Consider the following 23,711-nt stretch of genomic DNA (forward strand, 5'->3'; position numbering starts at 1 on the left):
ACTTTCAATATTGCTCAGGTTAGACTCTTTTTTCAGCTGAATTCATCTTACTGTCACCAACATGACTCAATAAGTGAGCAATTCTGGAATACCTCTTGGATAGAAAAATGAGTGCTGAGCATCAGAGGGGATAAACAGCACAGGGTCTGTGTACACAAGTAACATTAATTCTAGGTAGGAGAACAACATACATATAATATGTTTGCTAATTTAAAAGAAAAAGAAAATCACTCTAAATGGAGGTACCACTGGGGCTGCAGTAGTTGGTTAGGGAAGGCTTCAAAGAGACAAAAAGGGCAGGGTTGGACAGGACAGGAAAAGAAGATGGCAACTCCACATGAGGCACCAGCACACGTGAGAGAAAAAGAGAAGGCAGAAAGCCCACGTTGTGCTCCAGGGCCACGAGACCTGTCTAAATGGAAAGCATCATTTATGCTCCAGGGCCATGAGACCCACCTAAAAGGAAGGTGAGAAGATCAGAGTAGCAGAACTGACATCAAAATCAAAGGCCTGAAAGCCAGTTTCATGAGCTTATCCAGTATAAACGGTAATACCGAATCAAAAAGGAGATCAGAGTTTAGATGGGGAGAATGTGGAAGTGGAGTTCCATTTCTCTTTCTTTGTATTAATTAAAAAATATATATCTACATATATTTCTTTAAAGTTCTAGGGATTTGTAACTCATTGTGCCCAATTAAAATGTAAATAAAAATATCTCAATAAGACTTCGAAAAGGAAAATTAAAGTGAAAGGCTATAAGTTTCTTTTGCCTTTGGGGAAATCTAAAGTTGGAAGTGGTACAGCAGAGGAATAGTACAACTATCTAAAAATAATATTATGTTTAGATGTTATCTAAAGTAACAGCTGGCAAACAAGAGACATAATAGGATTCCATCAAAAGTCACAACACACTCCTGACGTTGGTCAAAACTTGTGATGAAAAATGTGGGAAAATCATTTAGTGCTCACTGATTTCCAGAAAGCAGACAGACACCCTACAGGTTTGCCTTTTACATGCGTCTGGGCTCCTACACAGCTCAGCCTCTTGCAAGGCTCAAAAGGAAACACCAAACTAAACCCAATAAACAAAATAGTGAGACTACATGTAAGGCCCTGGCGAGTCTCTGATAGGAATAGAAATCCACAGAAATCAAGGTAGAGGTTTCCCAATAGAGAACAACAGTCAATTAAAAAGACCACAAACTGAGGAAGGGTTTCTTCTAGGGGAGACAAAAATGTTTTAAAATTAGATTCTGATGACAGTTGCACAGCCCTGTGAATATACTAAAAAACATTGGACTGTAAACTTTCAGTGTGTAAATTGTATCATATGTAAAGTATAACTCAATAACACTGTTTGAAAAGAAAACCATATTTGTGACCAATACACAAAAATAAGTTTTAAAATGCATTGGAAATTTTGCAAACATTTCTGCTTAATTCCAAGAGCAAAAGGCACCACAAAGTACATTTTTGCCAGACATTCTAACTATATTGATTCTATCAAGAAAAAAAAATTAGACAGCTGTCATCTAATAAGAACCAGGAGAAGAGCATTCTAATTAACACAGAATGGTATAAATGTATTCACCAAATATAAATTTAAATGATACTTCTATAGGTATATGTTTTATTATGCTTAATAACTCCACATGTATTAAAGATATGAGATTTGTTTCTGAAAAATATATAATACATACAAAAATAGTACTAAGGTACTTCAAAAAGTTCATGGAAAGATTTGTATTATCTTTCAACTCTATTTTTCCATGAACTTCTTGAAGTACCCTAGTATTATTTTTGTATGTACTGTGTATTTGTCAAAAGCAAATCTTTCATAAAGATGCTATTTTTATTATATATTACTTCATAATAAAACAGTAATTTAAAATAAAAGTGATTATGTCCTGCTGGTACATCATTAGCCTAAACATGCATTACAAGGAAGAGAACTTACAAGGCCTTGTCACTATAGGACTTGCTTACTATTTTGCAGCAAGATACCTTCCACGTGAACTGCTTTTAAAAAGCCCTACAAGTTCTGCAGTCCTACCATTTGTCTCCTTCCATCTCCTGTAAGTTGAATGAGGCAGCACCATCATCCTGCTCCCCATCACAGAACTTACAAACACCATCAAATACGATTCAGGGAATAGCTGCTCTGGTGCTTAAGCTTTGGAGCCAAACTCTCTTTAGAAAAGAGATAAGAAATAAAAGAAATAAAAGAAATAAGCTCTGAACAATGACACATAATGCTGACAGCAAAATTCAGTTTCAATACCAGTTACTGTGCATTTTCTGAGCCCAGAGCCATAAACATGATGTGTGGGTTTGCAACCTTCCTAGCAAGAGCATAAAAACACAAGCACCTGGCCTGGGTCGTTGTACCAAAGTTCGTCGTGCAGTCGGTCAGGGTGGGCCTTTTTGCGTTTGATTTCTGCAATGACGTCAAAAACTTCCGAATCTGAACTGCTAGAACAGGTGCTGTCTTCATCAGACTCACACTCAGATTCACTGGAACTCTCTATTAGAGGTTGGGAAAAATAGAAGTTGAAGAAATTAACAAGATGGTTTTGGTGGAGACTTCCAAATGACCTAAACCTCTAAATGTAAGAACAGTTTATTCCTCCAGCAAATATTTGAGGGCCTACTCTGCACCAAACACTCTGCTGAGCAATACCAACAAAAATAACACAGCCCATAATGCTAAGTCATAATCGACTTGGGAAAGCAAAGAAAACAAAGATTGCTATAGAGAAAATAAGACTTAATGAACAACACCAGACTCAATGGAAAAAAAAGTAGTAGTATGTGGCTTCACACTTAAAAAGCTGTAGCGATTCAGAAAAGGGTGACTGCACCATGAGCTGGAAAGGACAGTGACAATTTCATGGAAGGGGCATGCGTGACCAGGCACTGAGGCAGAACAGTAGGAAGCCGATGAGGAGGAGACGAGAGGAAAGGAGCGAAAGGGAGCACAAAGGCAAGGGCATGGAGGTAAGAACCTGGGCAGATTCCAGCTGGACACAGGCCCCACAGAAAAATAGTGGGATGGCTGCAAATGCAAGATGGAAGACTTTAAATTTTTTTCTCTCAACAACAGCAATAGAAAATTTTAGTCCTTGAAAGTGACTTGGTAAAAACAGACATAGAATTATGCTAACTGAAATAAGGCAGTCACAAAAAGACAAATTCCACGTGATTCCATTTATACGAGATAGCTGGAATCGTCAAATTCATAGAGACAGAAAGTCAAATGGTGGTTGCCAGGGGCTGGGGAGAGGAGCTGAGGAATTATTGCTTAATGGGTATGGGGTTTCAGTTTTGCAAGATGAAAACAGTTCTGGTTGCAAACAATGTGAATGCACTTAACCCTACTGAACTGTACACTTAAAATGGTTAAGATGGTAAATTTTATGTTATGTGTATTTTACCACAATTTTTAAAAAAAGACCTAGAAGTTAGAAAATCCTAGAAGAGGTTAATGTAGTAGCAGCAAAATAGTAAAATCCAACACAGAATTGTATTTATGTATACTGCATGAGGTAGATACTATCGTCATCACTATCTTACAGATGGGAAAACTGAGACACAGAGGTTAAATCACTTGCCCTGGGTCACATATCAAGTAAGTGCTGGAGCAGGGACTGGAACCCAGGCCTTTGGACTCCTGAGACAGTGCTCTTACCCACTACAGATACTGCCTGTCAGCACATGAGATGTAATGAAGGTGGGGAGATGAGCATCAGAGGGAACCCGTACGCAAGATCACATCGAATGTCTCGTCTGTGCGTGACATTCTGTTAGGGTCTAAGGACACAAAGTATTAAAGCAGTTTATGTCCTCAAAGATTTCACTTAGAATCTCATCTGCTTGGAACCTGAGAACACAAACACTAAAAAATAGAGAGTGCCATGTGAAAAAGTTATGGAAACTGTCTGTGTGAGTAGATAAAGTTTCAGACAGAGCCAGGCTACAACTGCTGTTTCCTCATCAAACCTCCTGGTTTGAGGGCCAACAAGGGCTGCCTGCCATTGTCAGAGGTAGGGGCACAGGCTCCTGCTTTCAGAGGGGTGCTCGACCACCTCTCTTCTGATTCTAAGACTGGACAGTCCTACAAGGGACACACTGGTTAGCATGCTTTGCAAACGAGATTTCTTCCATCTCCTGCTGAATGTGACCAAGGAAAATAAGATCAAAAAGAAGAAAGTTCCACTTCTATGTATTTTGCTGACTGTAATTAAGCAAAATAAAATGTGAAAGAGGAAATTTCAATTTAGAACTCTCAAGGATACTTCACCAAAAGTCCAGGATTAAGTGATAATAACAGAGCACAGGGTCTTGGTCTAGCGACTCTTTGACTCACCTAAATCTTCATCTAGCTTGGTCTTCGGAGGTTCCCACGGTGGTCTGGCAGCTTTGGCCTTTTCTTGCCTGCTCCCCAACTCTTCCTCAAATCTGTCATATAAATCACGGAGCCTACTTGTCCCAACTACAGTAGAATCTCCCTTTTAAAAATAAAGGATTAATATTAAAAACTATATTAATAATGATCATATGAAAGATACACAAGACTTCACAAGTAAGCACAGAATTTTTAACAACCAGACATAATTTTTCAACTTTAATTTAACAAACATTTAAAAACAAAATACCCAATACTGGTAATGCTATTCTGAATGAAACTAACACAGTCCTCAGGTAAGTGCACTTTGCCAACATTCAGAAACATCAGAACTGTTCATCCATGCCCTTTGATATGACATTAAAAAAGAATCATGAGCCTTGGAAAATTCATGACAAATAACACCAGAGACCTTCCTAGGGAACGTACACTCCCTGCTGAAAGTCACTGATAGTCTTCCTTCCACAACAGCCCAATGAGCAAGAAGAAAGCCTATACCCGCCCCCACACATATCATAAACACAGGGATAGACAGAAACTCTCCCTCTCTCACATACATATGCACACACATGCATGCATGTATGTGCGCGCACGCGCACACACACGCACACACGCACACGCGCACACACACACGCACACACACACACACACACACACACACCTAAAACATAAGGATTTTGCAATGCATTCCTAGAGGAAGTTTTCCACTTCTCCCCACTCTTTCCAGGTTGAAAAATCACTTTAAATGTCCATACTCTTTCACTTAGTAACCTCAAAATGTAAACACCAGACCACTTAAATGTAAATTAAGGCAAATCATAAAATCTGCTACCCAGGAGGGGGATAATTGCTTGTCCTCAGGCCTCACTTCACTGATGAGACGGACAAGGCCGTGGTAGCCCTGACATTCCTACCAACCTCTCTGCACCACGGGTGACAAAACCCAGAAGCAAATGTTGGCCTTTTGGGTTTATCAGTCTTCCTTCTATGTTAGAGTTTTAATATACCCATAACAACGTTAAGAAAAAAACCAGCTCAGCCTGTTTAAATTCTCTGAATTTCAGTATCTTCATCTTTACCGTTTTAAGAATATAATGTCTATGGCAGCCATTCTTCCCTTCTTCCTTGCTTATAGAAGTGTGATTCTGTTCAAATTTTGGGCAGAGAACTCTTGATCTCAGGGAAAGTGGGCCAAACCACCACCCTAATCCCAAAGATGTCCACGTCCTAATCTCCAGAAGCTAAATATATTCTCTTACATAGCAGAAAGTACTTGCAGATGTGATTATGGTCATAGAATTTGGAACAGGGAGATCATCCTGGATTACCAGGGTGGACCCAATCTATTAATAGGTGCCCTTAATAGCAGAGAACTTTGCTAATAGGGGGTCAGAGAAGCAACAGAAGAGGCAGGAGATACTCAAAATAGGAGAAGGACTTGACCCACCATTGTTGGTGGCTTTGAAGATGGAGGAAGGAGTCCACCAGCCAAGGAATGCACGTGGCCTCTAGGAGCTGGGAAGAGCCCTCAGCTGACAGCCAGCAAAGAAACAAGAGCTCCATCCTATAGCCACAAGGAACTGAACCCTGCCAACAACCTGAATGAGCAAGAGAACGGATTTTCTCCAGAGCCTCCAGAAAGGAACGCAGCCCTGCTGACACCTTGATTTAGCCAGTAAGACCCAGGTTGGACTTCTGACCCCCAGAACTGGGAGATAATAAGTGTGTGTGGTTTTAAGCCATGCAGTTTGTGGAACTTTGTTATGGCAGTGATAGAAAACCAATCCCTGGGGTAGGCATGTGACACAGCTCTGGCGAAGGGATGGGAGGGGAGATTGGGCAAGGTGCTGGAGGAATCCCCACCTGACATGCCCTCTGCATCCTGCATGTGGACACAGGTGTGAAGGACGTGATGCTGCAGGTGCTGCAGCATCCCTTACCTGTGGAGGATGTTCAAGAAGACAGCAGAGCCCTGCTGTCACCGAGCCACCGAACAAGTACCAGCCACTGCCTCCCTCCAGACTCCTTGTTACGAGAAGAATGTGCCTGGCTTGTTTAAGTCAAGTTTAGTCAGGTGTAATTACACACAGTAGCACTGCTGACAGAATACCTTCTTGCCAGGAATGTTCTGAAGATTAACTAAGATAATGTGAGAAGCATGGAGTAAAGTTCCGGCACCATGAAAGTGCTCGTTACATGAGATTTCCCTTCCCTATATCCCACAAACTATGTGACTTAAAAGCCTGCTCTAATTTATCAAGTAAAATATCACACCACTATGAGAGACTTCTCAAACCCTTTTTTTCAAAGATGTGGAGATCTCCTTTCAAGTTCCACAGACGAGGAAGGGTCCAAATAGAAACTATTTTCATGAAATTCCAAACATGACAGCCCTCTCCTATCTAATGCCCTGCACTAAATCTAACATCCCTAACTTCTTATGCCCTAAATCTGTAGTCAGTCATTACTTTGCTCATTCACTCAATCAATGACATTATTGTGTCTACCCTGTGACAAATACACCTACACTAATGGGATGACAGCACAATGCCTGTGGGGAAGGCGGAAGAGACAGAGAAAAGAAAGGGACAGTGACAGAAGACAAAACAGAAACAGAAGAAAGAAATGGGAAGTGAAGTGAGCACACGGAGGAGGCCGCAGGGCCGACCATGGCAATGACAGTGCTGCTGCAGGGCCACAGAAGCCCTAGCCGCGTGTGCACTAAGACTCCCCTGGGCATTCCACTAAGGGAGACATGAGCTTGCTTTCCACAAAACCAGCCAACACGCAGGGGAAATCCTGTGGTTGTGATCTTTGGGTCAAGAATATACTTCAAAGAGACAAACTCAAATTCTTCCTTACTTCCCATTTTGGTGTAAACACACACACACATCACATACACACATACACAAACTACATAGACTAGTTACAGGTGATAGTTTAGGAAACTACCTGCATCAGGACTATCAGTATCATAAAAAATGTAGAATAAAGAGATACTTTAACTAGCCTACTGTACTCTTGGCCTTTGGCTTTTTAAAACAGCTTTTGTCTATAGCACTGATTCTTAACGGGAGGTGAAGAATCAGTGCTATAGACACTAAGAATCAGAATGTTCCCCCAGGGAACATTTGGCAATACTTGAAGACGTTTTTGTTTATCACAACTGGGGAGGGGTGCTACTGGCATCTAATGGGTACAGCCCAGAGATCCCAGAGATGCGACTAAACATCCCATAAGGCACAGGCTAGCCTCCATAATAAAGAATTATCATGCCAGTACATTACAGCTTTCCTCCTACTTCTGACCTACCACCTGATCCATGGGGTCACTGGAGTAGTAGTTTTCTGAATGGGTGCAGCGAATCCACACAGGCTTGAGAAGTTCTTCTTCCTCCTCCTCATTTTTGTCTGGCAGGGACTCCTCTGCCTCCTTTTCCTTGATTGAGGTATAGTTCTTCTCCTTGCCAGAGCTCTGGTTGTCACTCCACCTGTCTTTTTCTTCCTCCCAACGAGCTCTCTTCTTCTCCCTACTTGGGGAGTGACTTCAAAAGGGAGCAAAGAAAGCTGATTATTAAAAGTGCTCTTCCATTGTAAAAACTATTCTACTTAACCTGTTTGGTGCATTCTTCACCTAAGATATAAATACCATGCCAAACCACATTTTACTTTTTTTAAACAGTGATTCCTAAACACCAGTCTGGTGGCATCAGAATCACCTGAAGTTTACTTGTTTAAAAATACAAATTCCCAGGCCCTACCCCAGATCTACTTACTGAATCACAGTCTCCAGGGGTGGGGCCCAAGAATCTGTACTTTTAATAATCTCCCCAGGTAATTCTGGTGTGCATCCAGCAGGTTCAGGAACAACCAGTAAACCATAACTCCTAGAAGAGAAAGATATTTGGGAAATATTTGGAAATCTCCACATATGGACAACTTCAGCAATGACATTACTAGTTTTGAATACTCCACATCTTGCTTTGCCAGGAAAAAAAAAAAAAGACTTCACAAAACATGGTTTTAACTTGGCCATAAATTTAGCCTGAGGACTAGAATCCAAGAGTAAAACAGTTATATCATCCTTAACCATCTCTCTGGAACTACAGACTTGGGTATTACTACTTAGTGAACCAACACTTTTTCTAATTCTGATCCCCACAAATACTAATATTAACTCAGTTAGTCTATGGCCATACCATCTTGACCACACCCAATCTCATCTGATCTCGGAAGCTAAGCAAGGTCAGATCTGGTTAGTACTTGGATGGGAGACCACAAATACTAATACTAATTCAGTTAATAAAGAAGGATGAAAAAATAACTCTGTCTCCTTGAATTCCTGAGGCTAGAAATGCGCAAAGACCCATCCTATGGACGTACTTGGAGGGAAAAACCTATAGGGTAGATTTTAATCTAAGCCCAAGAAATTTAGGCAGAACATACAGACCTTGAGAATCCAGCTAAGGAAAATAACTGCATTATTTAACTGCATTATTAGACCAGCTAGAAGCCTCCACAGCTCCATTAATAGTTACTTCTATCCAAGAAAGTTTACATGCCAATCAAAGTCACAAATTAACTATTGTCATTAACTCTACCACCAACTTCTAATTTTTACAACAGGGAGGGAAAGTGTGTGTGCGTGTGTGTGTGTGTGTGTGTCTGTGTGTGTGTGTGTGTGTGTGTGTGTGTGTACGCGCGTGTGTGTGTAGGTTTGTATACTGGGGGTGGGGGTGATTATAAAGATTATACATATTGATCACTTATTTAACTCCTAAATATTATAACATGCATTATTAGTTTTGTTACCAGAAAAAAAAACTTACTGTCAAAATAAAATGGGTATTTTTACTGTAGAAAAATAATAAAGCATAAACAAAAATAAAACAAAAATCACCTATAACACTATTCAAAAACAACTATATTTCATGAATGTTCTAAAACATCTATAGATACATGAATATATGTATGTGTGTATATACATATACATATGCTTAACAAAAAAAAGAACTTTATAGAGCCTGCCCTTCTTATCCAATAGTATAATCAAGAACATATTTCTATATCTGAATCGATTTTAATAGATGCATATTATTCTTTCATGTGTGCATGCCATAATTTAACAAATCTAGTGAGTCATTTCAGTTGTTAATATTTATTTTTTCCACTATAAACAACACTACCATGAACACACTTGTGTTGTTTACGCACTTGTCAGATTATTTCCCAAAGTGTGCGTACTTTTTTTTTAAAGTTTCTCTCCAGATAGGTAGCACCACTCTCCAGATGGTAGTTTAGACAAACATCAAAACCACATTCAAGTTCCCATTCTTATACATCCTATCAACATGGCTGTTCTTAATCTTTTCTATTCAGAAGAAAAAAGTATTTAATTTGCAATTTTTTTATCACTACTAAAATAAATACATCTCATGCTTACTTCATTTGTAAATATCCAGGTCATATGCTATACCAACATTTTTTTAAACTAGAATTGAAGTCTTTTTTTAATTTATTAGAAGAGTTTTTATTAAAGTAATCATCCTTCTTCTGTCATACATATTATAACCTTTTCAAGTTTTTGGTTTTCCTTTTAATTCTTTATATTTGTCTATTGCTAGCTATAACTTTTATAAAACTAAATCTAGATATCTTTTTATTTATGCTTCTTGCCTAGGTGTATTACTTGGAAATCCTTTCCCATCCTAAAATTAAATCTTTTATATTTTTTTCAGTTACTTTTAACTCTAATTTTTTTTACACCATTTCTCCAAGGTATAAGGCAGAAATCTAATTTCAGTCTTTTCCTCCAAATGACTCACAATTGCCAGTTTCTACTATGATTTGAAAAAAGAACTGTATTATTCATATTTATATAACAATAGTTATATGTTATATATAACTCTATATTATTTATTACATGTAAATTTTATATAAACCTGAATGTTGCTCGATATTTGTTTCGTCGATCTATTGATACCCATATCAAATTTTTAAAATTATTATGTATTTCCAAAACATTTAATACTAGAGTATCTCTGCATTATCGTTTTTCCATTATCCTAACTTCTATTCCAAAGAAAAATTAAAGTCCTTTATGACGTTCTAAAGCCAGTACTTCAACAGAAATTACATTAAAATTAGAGATTATCTGGAAGGAAACCGGTATTTTTACAGCATGGTCTTCCACTACAGGAATGCAGCACACTCTCCATTCATCTGCAGCACCTCCTCTGTCATCAGATATATTTTATAGCTTTCTTCCCATTGGTCCTATATATTTTTTATGTTTATTACAAGATATTTAATTCTAATTAATTTAAATTTCTGTAGTGAACCTACTTTTTTTTTCCCATTACATTTTCTAAGTAGGTATTCCTAGTATTTGGGAAAGCTATTAAAATACCATCAGCTAATAATGGCAACTCTTAGCTCCTAGTGGCTTTTTATGTTTGTTTGTTTGTTTTGGTGTTTTCTGTGAGCCTGACACTCTGCTAAGCACTTTACTCACGTTCTCACATGTAATCCTTACAAGACCCTTATAAGGAAAATATTAACATCCCCTACGAAGGAGGACAAAGTCTTAGAAATTAGCCACTTTACACAATATCATAAAGCTCGGAAGTGGTAGTTAAATACTAATGTGGTTGATAGATATTTTGACAAGCGCTAAAAAAACCCCACCAAATGTTTATTTATTATTACTACCAAGAAACACAAGCAAAAGACATCCTCACCCCAGTCCCTCTAAGCAGGCATCTTGAATGAAGGATGGTCAGAGGTGTGTGTTGTAAACATCAATTAGTATTCATTTTCTGTTAACACTTTGAGAAGGGCATTTCCAAATAGGAGCAAAACTTTTTTTTCAGGTCTCAGGCACTCCAAAATTCAAAATCCAAACTCTAAATTGTTTCTTTGTAACAATATGCTACACTGCAAACTGATAACTTTTCCTCCTTTACTACATTTGCATCTCTAATTTTTATTTTCTTATCTGCCACATTAGTTAGAACTCATAGGATCCAAGACTGCTTTCTCTGCAAGCTACTGGGCACTGGAGGAAAAAAACACTAAACCAAGAAGATTTCCGGTACATTTATACATTAAAAATTATCCGCCTCAAACAGGTCCTCAGGAATGCCCACCAACACAATGTCCTGGCCTTTCTCCGATCTCCTCTTCTCTCTTCAGGCCTTCCTCTCACCCTTCCTAGTCAGTATCATCTAATCCATGGCTTTTAGTATTTCCAGCTGGGACTTCACACTGTACACCCAGTTAAACACCGCACAATTCCAACTGGTTGCCTCAGATTCTCAAAATCCACATGCCCCAAATTAACTCATCCTCTTGCCTTGGTCTGGGCTACAATTTCTCTCCTGTGGATTAGTACAAAAGCATTTGAAACTGATTTCCCAATCTCCAGGCTGGACCTTCTCAAAACATCTCTCCACACTTGAACCTTCACAAATGCTCCTCTCTCTTCCCCTATCATCGCGCTTCCCAAATGTATGCCCACACTATTTTTTGGTTGTGTGTGTTCTTTTTTTTTTTTTTTGGCAGCTGGCCTAGTACAGGGATCCGAACCCTTGACCTTGGTATCATAACACCACACTCTAACCAACCAAGCTAACCAGTCAGCCCCTCCTAAAGCATTCCTATACATACTTCAGGTATCAGTAAAATGTCAATTTCTCAACTAGGTTTTTCACTGCTATGTTCCCAGAGCAACATGTAACTGTCCTACCAAAAGCACTTACTTACAGCATTTAACTTTCTTTTACCTGTAAAGTGGGGACTCTTGTTAATGACTGCATCACCCATACCAGAACAATACTTGGGACACACTTGAATACCATGTTTTTAATTTGTTTGTTACAATGTTAGGTAAGTGATAGACAACGAGGCTCCCTTGTCTTTTTTCTAACTTGTATGGGAAGGCCTCTAGGTTTCAATGTTAAATGTGGCTCTTTTGAGATAGTATCAATCATATTCATCATGAGACAGTGTTTTTCATCATGTTAAAGATGTTCATATTCTAGTGTACTCAAGTTTGTACTCATAAATGGATACTGGTTTAATTTTAAATACCGAGTAGGCAGGCACTAAGATAACCCTACATATTTTGAAGCAAAGAATTACAGATTTTCTAATACCAACCCATCTGTCCATGCAATCTTGCAATAAAGTCTACTGCACGCCCACAACTATTATTTTAACATCCTACTAAAAACAACTTGCTAGTATTCTAATTAATATTTTTATATCCCTATTCATAAGACAGACTGGTTAGTACGTTTCTTTTCCTTGCTTAGGTTTTGCCCTCTAGGTTTTCCTGCTACCTTAGCATGATCTGAGCTTTTCTTCCATCTTCTTCAATGTTCTAGAACAGTTTAATACTTTTTTGGAGGTGGTGCAAATTCAACTTTTTCAATTTTTTTCCAGTTATTGGCATATTAAAGTTTTCTGCTATTTGTGTGAAACTTGTAATTTTGTTTTCCTAGAAATCAGCCAATCATATCCATGTTTTTAAATTTTTCAAATAAAATATCTGTACTAATACCAACATTTTATAATTTTTAAATCTCCATCCCCATAATGACTCTCATACCTAATATTACGTAATTTTTCTTTTCTTGATCTTTTCTATGATCTTTCAAAGAACGAAGTCTCGCATTTATTTACAAATATAGTTATATTGTTATATTTCTGCTTTGATTGCCTTACATTATCCCTAAATTCCCTTTTCGGCTTTAATTAATCACTACCAATTTCTAAAGCCACGTGCTCAAATAATAATTACATATATAGCTACCTATCATTTATGTGGCACTTAACTTTGGGACTACTTCTGTTTGATGTGTACTAGGTCATTGACCTCTCACCACTCAATATGGTAAGTATAACTGTCCTTAATTTACCAATAGAGACATCGAGGCTTAGAAAGATTAAGTAACTTTGCCTGATAACAAAGTTGGAGAGCTAATAATTAACCCTAAATCTTAAAGGATTGCTCTTAAATACCATTATACAAGACCACAAATTTTACTTCTGGATACAGAATTGGTTAAACCCTATAAGTTCTGGATTATAGCAATCTCAATGTCATTTTTCTAAGAAAGTGCAACTGCAGTTTTGCTCTTTTTTCTTGAAACAAGTAAATTTAAGAGCATAATTATAAATTTCCAAGATTTTTTTAAAATAAGTTGAATTATCAATCTATAGTTCCATAGCATTGTGGTCAGAAAAAGTGGTCTTAAATTCTAATTTTAGAAATTTATCAAGATTTCCCATTTGCATAATCAATACATCTTGAAAGTAAAGGCTTTTAAGTTACAGCTAGTTTAGCTTTTCACGGGTCATCTTGGACAGACTCAAGCTACTATGAAGACTTGGCTGATACTCTGCACAAGCACAAAATCTGAATTCAAGGAGATAATCCTACAACTTCTTTTAGTGTCAACTCCTTGCTTACCTTCCAGATCTCTTATACTCTTTTTTGTAGGACCTTTCCAGAGATGGTGATCTTCGGCTGTCCCGATGCCTGTGTCTCTCCCGTTCCCGCTCTCTTAAAGGAATTAATACACAGAGCTGTTTTCAACAGAAAGACTCAAAAACACTATCTCTTTTCACTGAACTCATCTTCTAAATTAATGGACCACATCTAAGAATTTTTCAGGTGCTATTTACTAGGGGACATTTTTACTCCTCCTTAATTTATTAGAGGATAAAGGAGCTTTTCACTTGACAGAAGTTAACTAACTTGAACGATTTTTGCTGTTTTTTTTAAAGAAAGAAGCCATAACTTGATGCTAAGCAATAAAGGGTATTTTATCGTAACCTTCTCTCAAGACCTTCCAATCAGCCAATCCTCGGTTATTTAACCTACAAAGAAAATTTTAAAGGACTCTACTGCCTACTGATTTCTAGAAAACTCTCAATTTCACCCAGCAAATAAAGGTAAATTATAAAAAGGTTTTAAAGTAAAGATTAGGACAAGGTTCTACAATGAAAGAGCTCTGAACTCTTATGGGTTATAGGGCTGAGTTGTAATTCTAGCTATCACTAATTTTCCGTGACAGTATAACTAACACACTTTAATGCTATTTTCATCTGGAAAAAACTATAAATGGAGACACTGGGTTTACCCAATGTAAAAATAGAATGAGTATTTTAAAAACCTTCCAATGTAAAACTGGGATTTAAGAATAATAATAATAATAATAATAATAACAATAACTTCTGAGTCTATTTAATAAATACAATGAAGATCTGGAACAAACATTTGAATTCCAGTGTGTTTGAATCAAAACCACAAATCTAAAAGAAGTAACCACCCAATCTTAGAATGGAAAAAAAAAAAAATGCTATATTAGGCTGAGTCCAGCAAGAAGACTAAAAATGTCTGAACTCAAAAATATCCCCCAACCTATAGCCAAACAAAAGAAATGTCAATACAGTAAAATCAAAACTTACAAAACTGATAGAAATCAGTAACTGCTTAGATGAACTAAGATTAGTAACTGCTTAAAACAAAAATTGTTTTTTCACTTAAAGATTCCACCATTCTCAAGAGAGACTCTTCTGAATACACGTTTTTGACATACACACAATTCTCAGGTATACACTAACTGTCCAAAATAAAGCAGCCAGAGCTTGGGATTCTACATTCTTCATCTGATAACATTTCTACAATTACAGTTACATTTAGGCAGTAAATCTCAATTACAGAAATGAGTGAACAGTGTCACATGTCAAAGATATAATGTAATTTGTAATGGCATGGCTGCTGAAAAGTCACCTATATTTCAAAATAATAACTCTAATTAGAGGATATTTCTAATTTTTGTCTGTTTTTTAACATCTTGCCAATAGAATTTGCATTTAAGAATAACACTTCTGAGGATGATAACTACCACTGAGTTGGTAGCAACTAAAAAGACCAAGTTGGATATAAATCACATTAGTAACACTATAAGAGGAACCCATTTAAATCAAGAAAAACTATGATACTTTTCCCAAGATTCTTCCTTTTTTGCAGGCATTAAAATACTCAGGTACACTATGCTAGCTCTCTGATGGCTCCATGGGAGTTATTGAGCAATAGCACTACTCAGCTAGGCCACGTCCACTGCACACTTCCTCACCATACTGCAAAGCAGCCTGCTTGCTGCGCTGCATCTATGGCTGTTTCTTTCCCCATTCCCTAGAGTAATCTTGATCTTTCAGGATAACAAATACATATATCCACTTCTTCACAAACCTTTACTAAAAGTAGTTTGCCCTAAAACAATCTTGCAATTGTTATTCAATCACATTTTGGAGGAGGAGACAGGGAAGATGGAATTTGTAAAATGATAGATTCATTCACCCCAAGAAGCAAGGGGAAAAGCAGCCAGAGGACAGACTACAGAAATTGTATAAACTTAACACAATCTAATGTACAAATTTATGACATCTCAGTTTTTCCCAATATACTTCTAGAAGTTATATTAGGGCTTCACGTGCCCCATGTCTGTTTCACAGAAGCATTCTGTATAAGACAGATGACTGCCATTCAACCTACTACCCCAAAGAGAGCCAAATTACCATGTGGCTGTGCCACTAAGGCAGCTCTGGGGCAAATGCCCCATTCACATTACGAGCAACTCCAATATAAATAAAGACCACTTCAGAAAGATATAGATCCTTCAGAGTAAAGGAGTGTAGTTTCAGATAACGGAGATCAGAAATGATTCTTGTGGCATTGATCTCACTTACTTGTGGAGATCCTTAGTTTACAGGACATCTGAGTTTCTTGAAACAAATACATAATTTGAAGTTTGAGCCTTGAAGGAAGAATATAAGATTTATAGCAGAGCCCTAATAATTCTCTAGAATGTTTGCAGCAAAACGCTTTCCCAGAAATGAGATTATTAGCAATCACTTTAAAGTATGAAGAAAACTATTTACAAACTCTTTTCAGTCTAGATTTTCACTACAAAATTGTAAAACAAACTATCACAGACCTCTGCCAACTAGTCCATCACAGAATAATTAAGAACAATATTGACCATTAACAGTAGCTCATGATGAAAAAGATTTTAATAAGTCTACCGACTCTCACTCAGCTTTGGCCAACCAGAAATCAGTCATCTCTGCAAGAAACATATCCCTTCTACCTTCTACTGGGCTGTCACGGAGAGACAACAAGTCATTTTCCTTCTAAGCACTAGTCATTCTCTTCAGGGCACAGAATCATCATTTACTGGCAAAATGTTCAGTCAGAATCAAATCAACAGAGCCATGAGAAAAATGGAAACCAAGATGTGAACCGATTCCTATCATCAACTGTGGAGCAACAACAGGAGGCTTGACCAGCTCTCTACCAACCCACAGAATGAAGTGACCTAGTCGGAGGAGCTCCTACACTTTTAGCACAAAAGTTCCAGAAGACAGTGAAGATAAACACACTACAGGGGAAAGAGAGGAAAGCATCATTTCTAGCTTGACAACTGAAGACCTCAAATCTTCATCCACATAAAGTTCACTGAAGGCATAAAAAAAATTTAGTACAATCATTATCTGCATTCTTTTATTTTTCCATGTAAAGCAATGGTTCTTAGCCTTTTGGGGTAACAGTCTCATGCCCACTTCTTTGAGAATCTCCCATAAGCTTTCTTATAGAAAAACATACATATGCAGAAAATTTTCCATATGACTCCGCAGCATTTCTAGAAGCCCATCTAGAATCCCAGTTTTAAGAATGACTGCTCAAAACCTTATTTCTCTTGCATTTATATATATTTGGTCTTTCGAAAAAAAGAAATGTAGTATAGAATGGAATGTAACATAGAATGGAAAAGTATTTTTAAAATGCAACTTTCTTCAGTGTAAATATGTTTCAATGCAACAAAATCAGGTTAAAAGCTATTCTGAAAACTATAACGTTAATAATGTGTAACTAATCTTATTTCATTTTACAAAGAAATGAAGCAAAAAGGCAACAATGTACAAAAAGCTTCCACTTATCCTAAAAATCAGAGAGCAAGCTCTGCTTGTTATCTAGCTTAATTCTTGACTGATAACATGCAGATCTCCAATTCCAAAAGAACTCAAAAGCTGCAACCTGATATGATGATCACACTGAACGTAATTAAATCTCTGATAACACAAAAAAATACAAGCACTTTCATGCCATGGGGTCATCATTAAAATGTCGAACATTGTTATGCAGAGTAAAAGGCTTATGTTCATTAAGATGAATCTACATTGATAATTTTGGAATGTTTTCAAAAGTGGCTTTTTCTGACATCAACTTATTTACTTGTCAGTTGCCTCTTCTTCTTGAAAACAGAGTCCAAAATGTGCTTTCTTTCCTTTCATAAATCAGAATGCACTGCTGGACCCTTTTTGGTTTGCCATAACTGGAAACTGACTATGTCTGGGCCTCTGCAGTTCACGGAAGAACTCCACACATCCACTTTACCTGCTCCGCTCATAGCTGCGGTGGCGAGACGGCGTTCTCCCTCGGTCATAATCGGATCTGTAGCGGCTGTCTTGTCTTCTCCTGTCAGGACTTCGGCCTCGATCCCGACGATCCAGGGACCGATGCCTCTCACCTCGCCCATGACTGTGATCTCGGTGCCTGTGATCATCGTAGTGTTTGAGCCTTTCTGGAGACCTTCTTTCACTGGGAGCCTTTGGGAGTGGGTATGGGGGGAGATGCCTAAAGTGAGGACTACTGCTATTATTAGCACTGGGCGGGAAAGAACTGGGGTTGTTCTGGAAATTATTAAAATTGGGAGGTGGGAAACTGTGGTGCGAGTACCCTGGAGGGTACTGATAATTAACCTGCTGTGGCATGACCGGAGGGGGCGGGGGATGAGGCATGGAAGGAGGGGGCATCATGAAGGGGAAAGTGCCTTGTCCAGGAGGTGCTCCAGGGACTGGGGGGTTATTAGGACAGGGCATCGGAGGTGGCATGGGAGGAAAACAGGGAGGCACTGGGAAGGGGTGCCTCATCTGGTGGTTGGGGAAAGGGGGCCTAATTGGGCAGGGGGGAAGAGGGCCTTGTGCTGACGGAGGCATGGGTGGAGGGAAGGGTACAAAGTCTGGTCGTGGAGGCAAAAAATTGGGGGCTGGAGAGTTCGAGAATGTGGTGGAAGGGGCACTTGGAGGTTCATATTGATATGGCACTGGAGGCTGCTGAGGGTGAAGCAGTCTCAGATTTTGGGGCCTGAAGGCTGGTGCTGAGGGTCTGCCTCCATGTCCTCCTCGTCCTCGGGGACACCCTCGTCCTGGGTGGAATGACATTCTATGACTTTGTCGGACAAAAGAAAAAGGGAAAAGTTAAAAAACAAAACAAAATTTTAAAAACCCTCACAACATAAACAGGATTTCATAAAATGCCTGACCATCTTAATGAGCAACTAACAGACCCCTTAGTCAGGCTGCTGTAATATTCTACCCATCTAATACTGGGTTCTCTCTAATATCTGAAGCTCTCCATGGGCAATAAATTCCTTTACCCCTGTCTCGGTCACTCAACCCACTGCTATGGTCAGTCCCTGGACCTCATCATTCCTTCAAGATGCTCCACCTCCAAAGTGACAAATTCAAAATCCCACTGTTCAACCATTTGTTATCATGTCCTTGCTCAAGTGCCCTTCTGAACTTGACCTCACCATGTCACCCCATCCACAACACCCCACATTTTCTACATATGCACCAGCATCTTCCTGTCTTTACCTCCCTCTCCATTCAGCATACACTCCACGACCCAGCCTCTCAATGACTCATTTTTTAATACCCTAAACTTCTCTGTCTCACTCTACTTTGGTCCTGAGAACCTGGAAATACCCCAATTTTAGAAGAACCCAAAAATTCATTTACTGTAGGCCGACCAGAAAGTAGTAGTATAGAAAAGATCCGACTGGGTAGCGTGGTATCCATATAAATTCATGGTCAGGTCACCAGGTTCTGCCAAGCCACCTCCTGGCATGCTTCCGCAGCCAGTTCACTCTTCTAACTAGCCACCATAAATAACTACCGCAAACCTTCAAAAGCCTTCCCAATATCCAGTTCCCACTTCAAGCCAACAAATAACCTTGTCTCCTACCAAACAGAACACAAAAACCATTAGAGGAGAACTCCCTCAACCTGTTCCATCCAGCAATTCCGCAAACCTGTCTACGTCCGATGCTATTCTCTCCTGATTCTCTCCTCCTAACAAGGCCTCTCCTGCCACTCATGCTCTGGATCCTATCCCCAAACCTGTATTTGGGATTACCACTCTCCCTCTGCAAGCTTCCACCTCTCCCCGTGACAACCCTTCATGCCAACATTTGAAAGTGCTCAGGTCTGTTCCCACATAAAACAATTTGCATGGCCTCCAGGTCTCCCTCCACTACGCACCTTCTTTCTCCTCCCCTTCACAGCCAAATGACCCCAAAACAGTGCTATGGACTGAATGTTTGTGCACCCCCCTCAAAATCATATGTTGAACCCCTACTCCCCAATGTGATGCTATACAGAAGTGGGGACTCTGGGAGGTAATTAGGGTTAGAGTAGGTCATGAGGGTGGGGCTCTCATGATGGGATTAGTGCCCTCAAAAAAGGAGGAAGAGACAGGCAATCCCTATCTCACTCTGCCCAGTGAAGATACAGCAAGAAGGCAACCACTTATAAGCCAGGAGGAGGACCCTCACCAAGAAACTGACCATGAAGGCACCCTGATCTCCAACTTCCAGCCTCCAGAACTGTGAGAAATAAATGCCTGTTGTTTAAACCAACTGATCTACAGTATTTTATTATGGCAGCCCAAGCTGACTAAGACAAAAGTGTACATTTCCAACTCACTCTAATCTGGCTTTCAGTTTCTGCCACCACTCCAGGGAGTGAAATGACCAGTGCTTGCCTTGTCTTGAAAACCAATGGTCATTTTCAATCACCTTACTTATCTCTGTGCAGCATTCAGTCCAGCTGCCCTCTCCCTCATGGGGGCTTTCCTTGGCTTCCTGACAAAACAACCTCACTGTGTCCTTCCTACCTCTCTGGCTGTTCCTCCTGGCAGTCTCTGGTGACAATTCCGCCTCTACTGGGGGCCTGTGACCATTTGGTCTTCCTCGGGGATCCAGCCTGGGCATTCTGCTCGCTCTCTCTTCCAAGGTGACCCTGCCCACTTGCGTTGCTTCAATTATCACCCATCTGTCGATAACTCCCAAAGTTACATCTTTAGCTACCAACTTCTGAGCTCCAGTGCTTACTGGCCACCCAACCTCTCTCCTTGAATGTCTCACTGACTCTGCAAATTCAATATAACATAAAGGAATCAATGATCCTCCCCTCCAAGACGACACTAGCTCTTTTCTTAGTGTTTCCTATCTCAATAAATAATACCATTCATTGGTTCTCAAAACATACACTAGGAAACCATCTGACAACTTTTCCCCCCTCACCCCCTTTAGGATGGTGAGGAAATTTTTATTTCAAAAATTCCTATCATTTATGCGTCAACTATACCTTAATTAAAAAAATATTTAAAATCAGTAAAAATTCCTATCATTCCTGCTTTGTAAGTACTTGAATTCATCCACTTCACAGCATCATCTCTTGCCTGGCTACTCTGATGATACCCTTACTGGCCTTTCTGCAACCACTACCACTGCCCCTAGGCCTTCCTTGGGTTCCCTGCTCTCCAAATACTGTGCTGCTTCTTGGCAGGCCCTAAAATAATTACAACCCACCAACTAATTATATAAATTCACCTTAAATGTCTACCTGCACCTCAGAACTGCAAGCTCCATCAAGGCAGCGCTCTGGGATGTCTCATTAACTGTTCTGGTCTGGGTTCCTAGCCCTGTGCATGGGCCTCTGTCCTGCTGTGCCCACTGTTGAAAGAATGAGCACATTTTCCCTCTTGCTGTATATCAAACTCCTTCTTACCCTCTTTGGCCCAGCACCAGCGTCTGCTCCTCTCTCTGTTCTCCCCAACTACTGCCGCTCCTATCACACCACTCACCATGTATTGCCCTGCATCATGATGTGTACTGTCTGGATATGTCACATCTTCCACAGAGAATGTAAGCTCTAAGGACAGGAAAAATAAAATAAACATGTTTCCCAAACTGCCAATGCTATAAAATATTTCTGTAGTTATCTTAAAATCAATTTTGCACTCTCCAATGCACTTAGCCTACTAACTAAATTAAAAGCATGTTGAACTGCATTAAAGTTTCCAACGAAATTTTAAGATGTTCTTGTTATTTCTCTTGCTGACTCAAAACTATCAGCTCAAAAAACCGAAAACGTTCGGCATATCTCATGTCTAATTTGCTATAAGATTGAGGGAAAAAATCATTTCCCCCTCCCTCTCCATACTCTAGTTTCCTTTATTGTAAAAACATGTAGGCATAGATCAAACACAAAAGTCACAGTGAGACCAGCATTCAAATTCAAACATAACCATAACCTTGTTAAAACAACAGTTATGATTCTTGATTTTCATTCCCAGCTCTTCCCATAGAAAGACATTATGAACATGAATGATTTTCCAAATACCTGAACTTCAGAAAAATGCTTTTTTAAAAAACTCAGATATTAAGTGAAAAAAGTTTTAACATAAAAGCATCTTCCTGAATTCTTTCTATCTAAAAGTTTTACCAATAGCGTAAATAGACTTTCAAATGGCTCATGAAAGAATTTCAGATCATTGACCTGTATCAATCACCGTGCTTAATAAACAGTACACACCAAATAATATCTGATTAATGCCGAATGTTTTGTTTTTTAAGCTGATAGCTTTGAGTCAGCAAGAGAAATAACAAGAACATCTTAAAATTTCGTTGGAAACGTTAATGCAGTTCAACATGCTTTTAATTTAGTTAGTAGGCTAAGTGCAATGGAGAGTGCAAAATCTGATTAATGATTATTATTCAGTCTAATAAAAAAAACTGGGGCCTACACAGCCGATCTTGCCACGACTGGCTACTCACTGCCAAGAGAATCCAGTTACAGAACTTACCAGAGACAACCATGGGTTGATTCATAGTCATTTGACTCCTTCACAGCCCCTTGCAGAGAATCCTGCACACAGTAGGTGGTCAATAAATGTTTACTGTCTAGCCAATGGTATATGTTTCTATGTTGCTACTGTACATTTCTTTCTTTCATGTGTGGCCACAACAGATTTGCATTATCAAAACCACACAGAAAGTAGTTTTCACGGATTCATGCAACATTTATTGAGTCTGTACATGTGAAGCACTGTCCCAGGCACTGTGAACTCAAAGATGAGTATGACACACAGCCTGCAGGACTCAACCCCCATAAAGTTTTTTTAAAAAATGCAATATAATGCCATAAACACACGAAAAGAGGTATGTATTCTAGGGAAACTCAAAAGGGTGTGCTGAACATAGAGGAAGGCAACAGTCAAGGTTATTAACACACTTGCACAGTGTGTAAGAGTTGAACATTCACTCTCATATCCTCATGGATGTTGCTATACTTAGCAAACCTAAAAATACTGATCATGAAATCGAACTACTAAAGGATTTGTCAGGCTGTGTTGAGGATGGAAACTTTAAATTCAAAAGTCAAGGAATTCGCTGCAACTTAAAAAGTAATTGCTTTCTGCGTCTGCCTACTCCCAGGTTGATGTTTGGAAGCAGGGAAACTGAGGGAGCTGTTTTGAATAGTTCACGTCCAAGAACGTCAGTCAATGTAAAAACAGTTGCAAAGCGTGACTACATTTTTATTGAGTATTCCCTCTTTTCCCCAGGTGAATCCGCAGGCCGGTCACCTCCATCTGGCTGATCCGTAATTGAGTGTTTACCCTTTGCATCTCCCGCCAGACTGTGAGCTCCAAGAGGCAAGCGGCGGACTCCCAGTCTCGCTCCCCTCCCACACCCGGGCACCCCCAGGCCTGGACCCAGCGTGCGCTCCACAAATGAATGAAAGTGTCCTTATCCACTTCTATTTAATCACGGGATCCGGGCTTAGGGTCGCTCTTTTGCCCTTCGCTGCAGATCTGAAGAGGGGCTGGCTGCCCAACCCCAACTCCCGAGCGCCTTTCGCCCCAGACCCGGACTCCAGCCCCGCTTTAATCAGGACATTCGGAAAGACTCCCTCTTCCAAAGCCTGCAAGGTACCCCTTTTACCTACAAAAGGCTCTCGGGCCGCGAGGTCGTTGTCAGAGTAAAGCCAGGTTAACACCGCGGCCATGGCCACCACAGCAGTGGCGCAGCCCGCGCCTCCGGAACAGGAAACCGAGGGACTTTAAAAGCCAACCTTAGAAAGCTGCGCCAGGGTAGGGAAAACTCCTA

General features: G+C 39.5%; 1 protein-coding gene across 8 annotated transcripts in view; it reads right to left on the reverse strand.

The window, feature by feature from the left end:
* Positions 1-23,642, reverse strand: part of DROSHA (drosha ribonuclease III) — a 116,191-nt gene extending 92,549 nt beyond the window's left edge. For 3 of the 8 annotated variants that reach the window (XM_063086516.1, XM_063086515.1, XM_063086512.1), the window contains exons 1-8: positions 23,551-23,642; positions 21,407-21,474; positions 17,873-18,706; positions 13,880-13,972; positions 8,181-8,291; positions 7,718-7,949; positions 4,367-4,508; positions 2,370-2,524 (exon numbers count right to left, since the gene is read on the reverse strand). In XM_063086516.1, coding sequence (XP_062942586.1) covers positions 2,370-2,524; positions 4,367-4,508; positions 7,718-7,949; positions 8,181-8,291; positions 13,880-13,972; positions 17,873-18,706; positions 21,407-21,426 — 1,587 coding nt within the window. In that variant the 5' untranslated portion in view covers positions 21,427-21,474; positions 23,551-23,642. Of the gene's footprint in view, positions 1-2,369; positions 2,525-4,366; positions 4,509-7,717; positions 7,950-8,180; positions 8,292-13,879; positions 13,973-17,872; positions 18,707-21,406; positions 21,475-23,546 lie in introns of all 8 variants that reach the window. The other 5 variants (XM_063086519.1, XM_063086518.1, XM_063086513.1 and 2 more) reach the window with 4 other exon arrangements.
* Between the last annotated feature and the right edge of the window lie 69 nt (positions 23,643-23,711).

Source organism: Cynocephalus volans, chromosome 2 (assembly GCF_027409185.1).
Source record: "Cynocephalus volans isolate mCynVol1 chromosome 2, mCynVol1.pri, whole genome shotgun sequence".
Taxonomy (NCBI): Eukaryota; Metazoa; Chordata; class Mammalia; order Dermoptera; family Cynocephalidae; genus Cynocephalus; species Cynocephalus volans.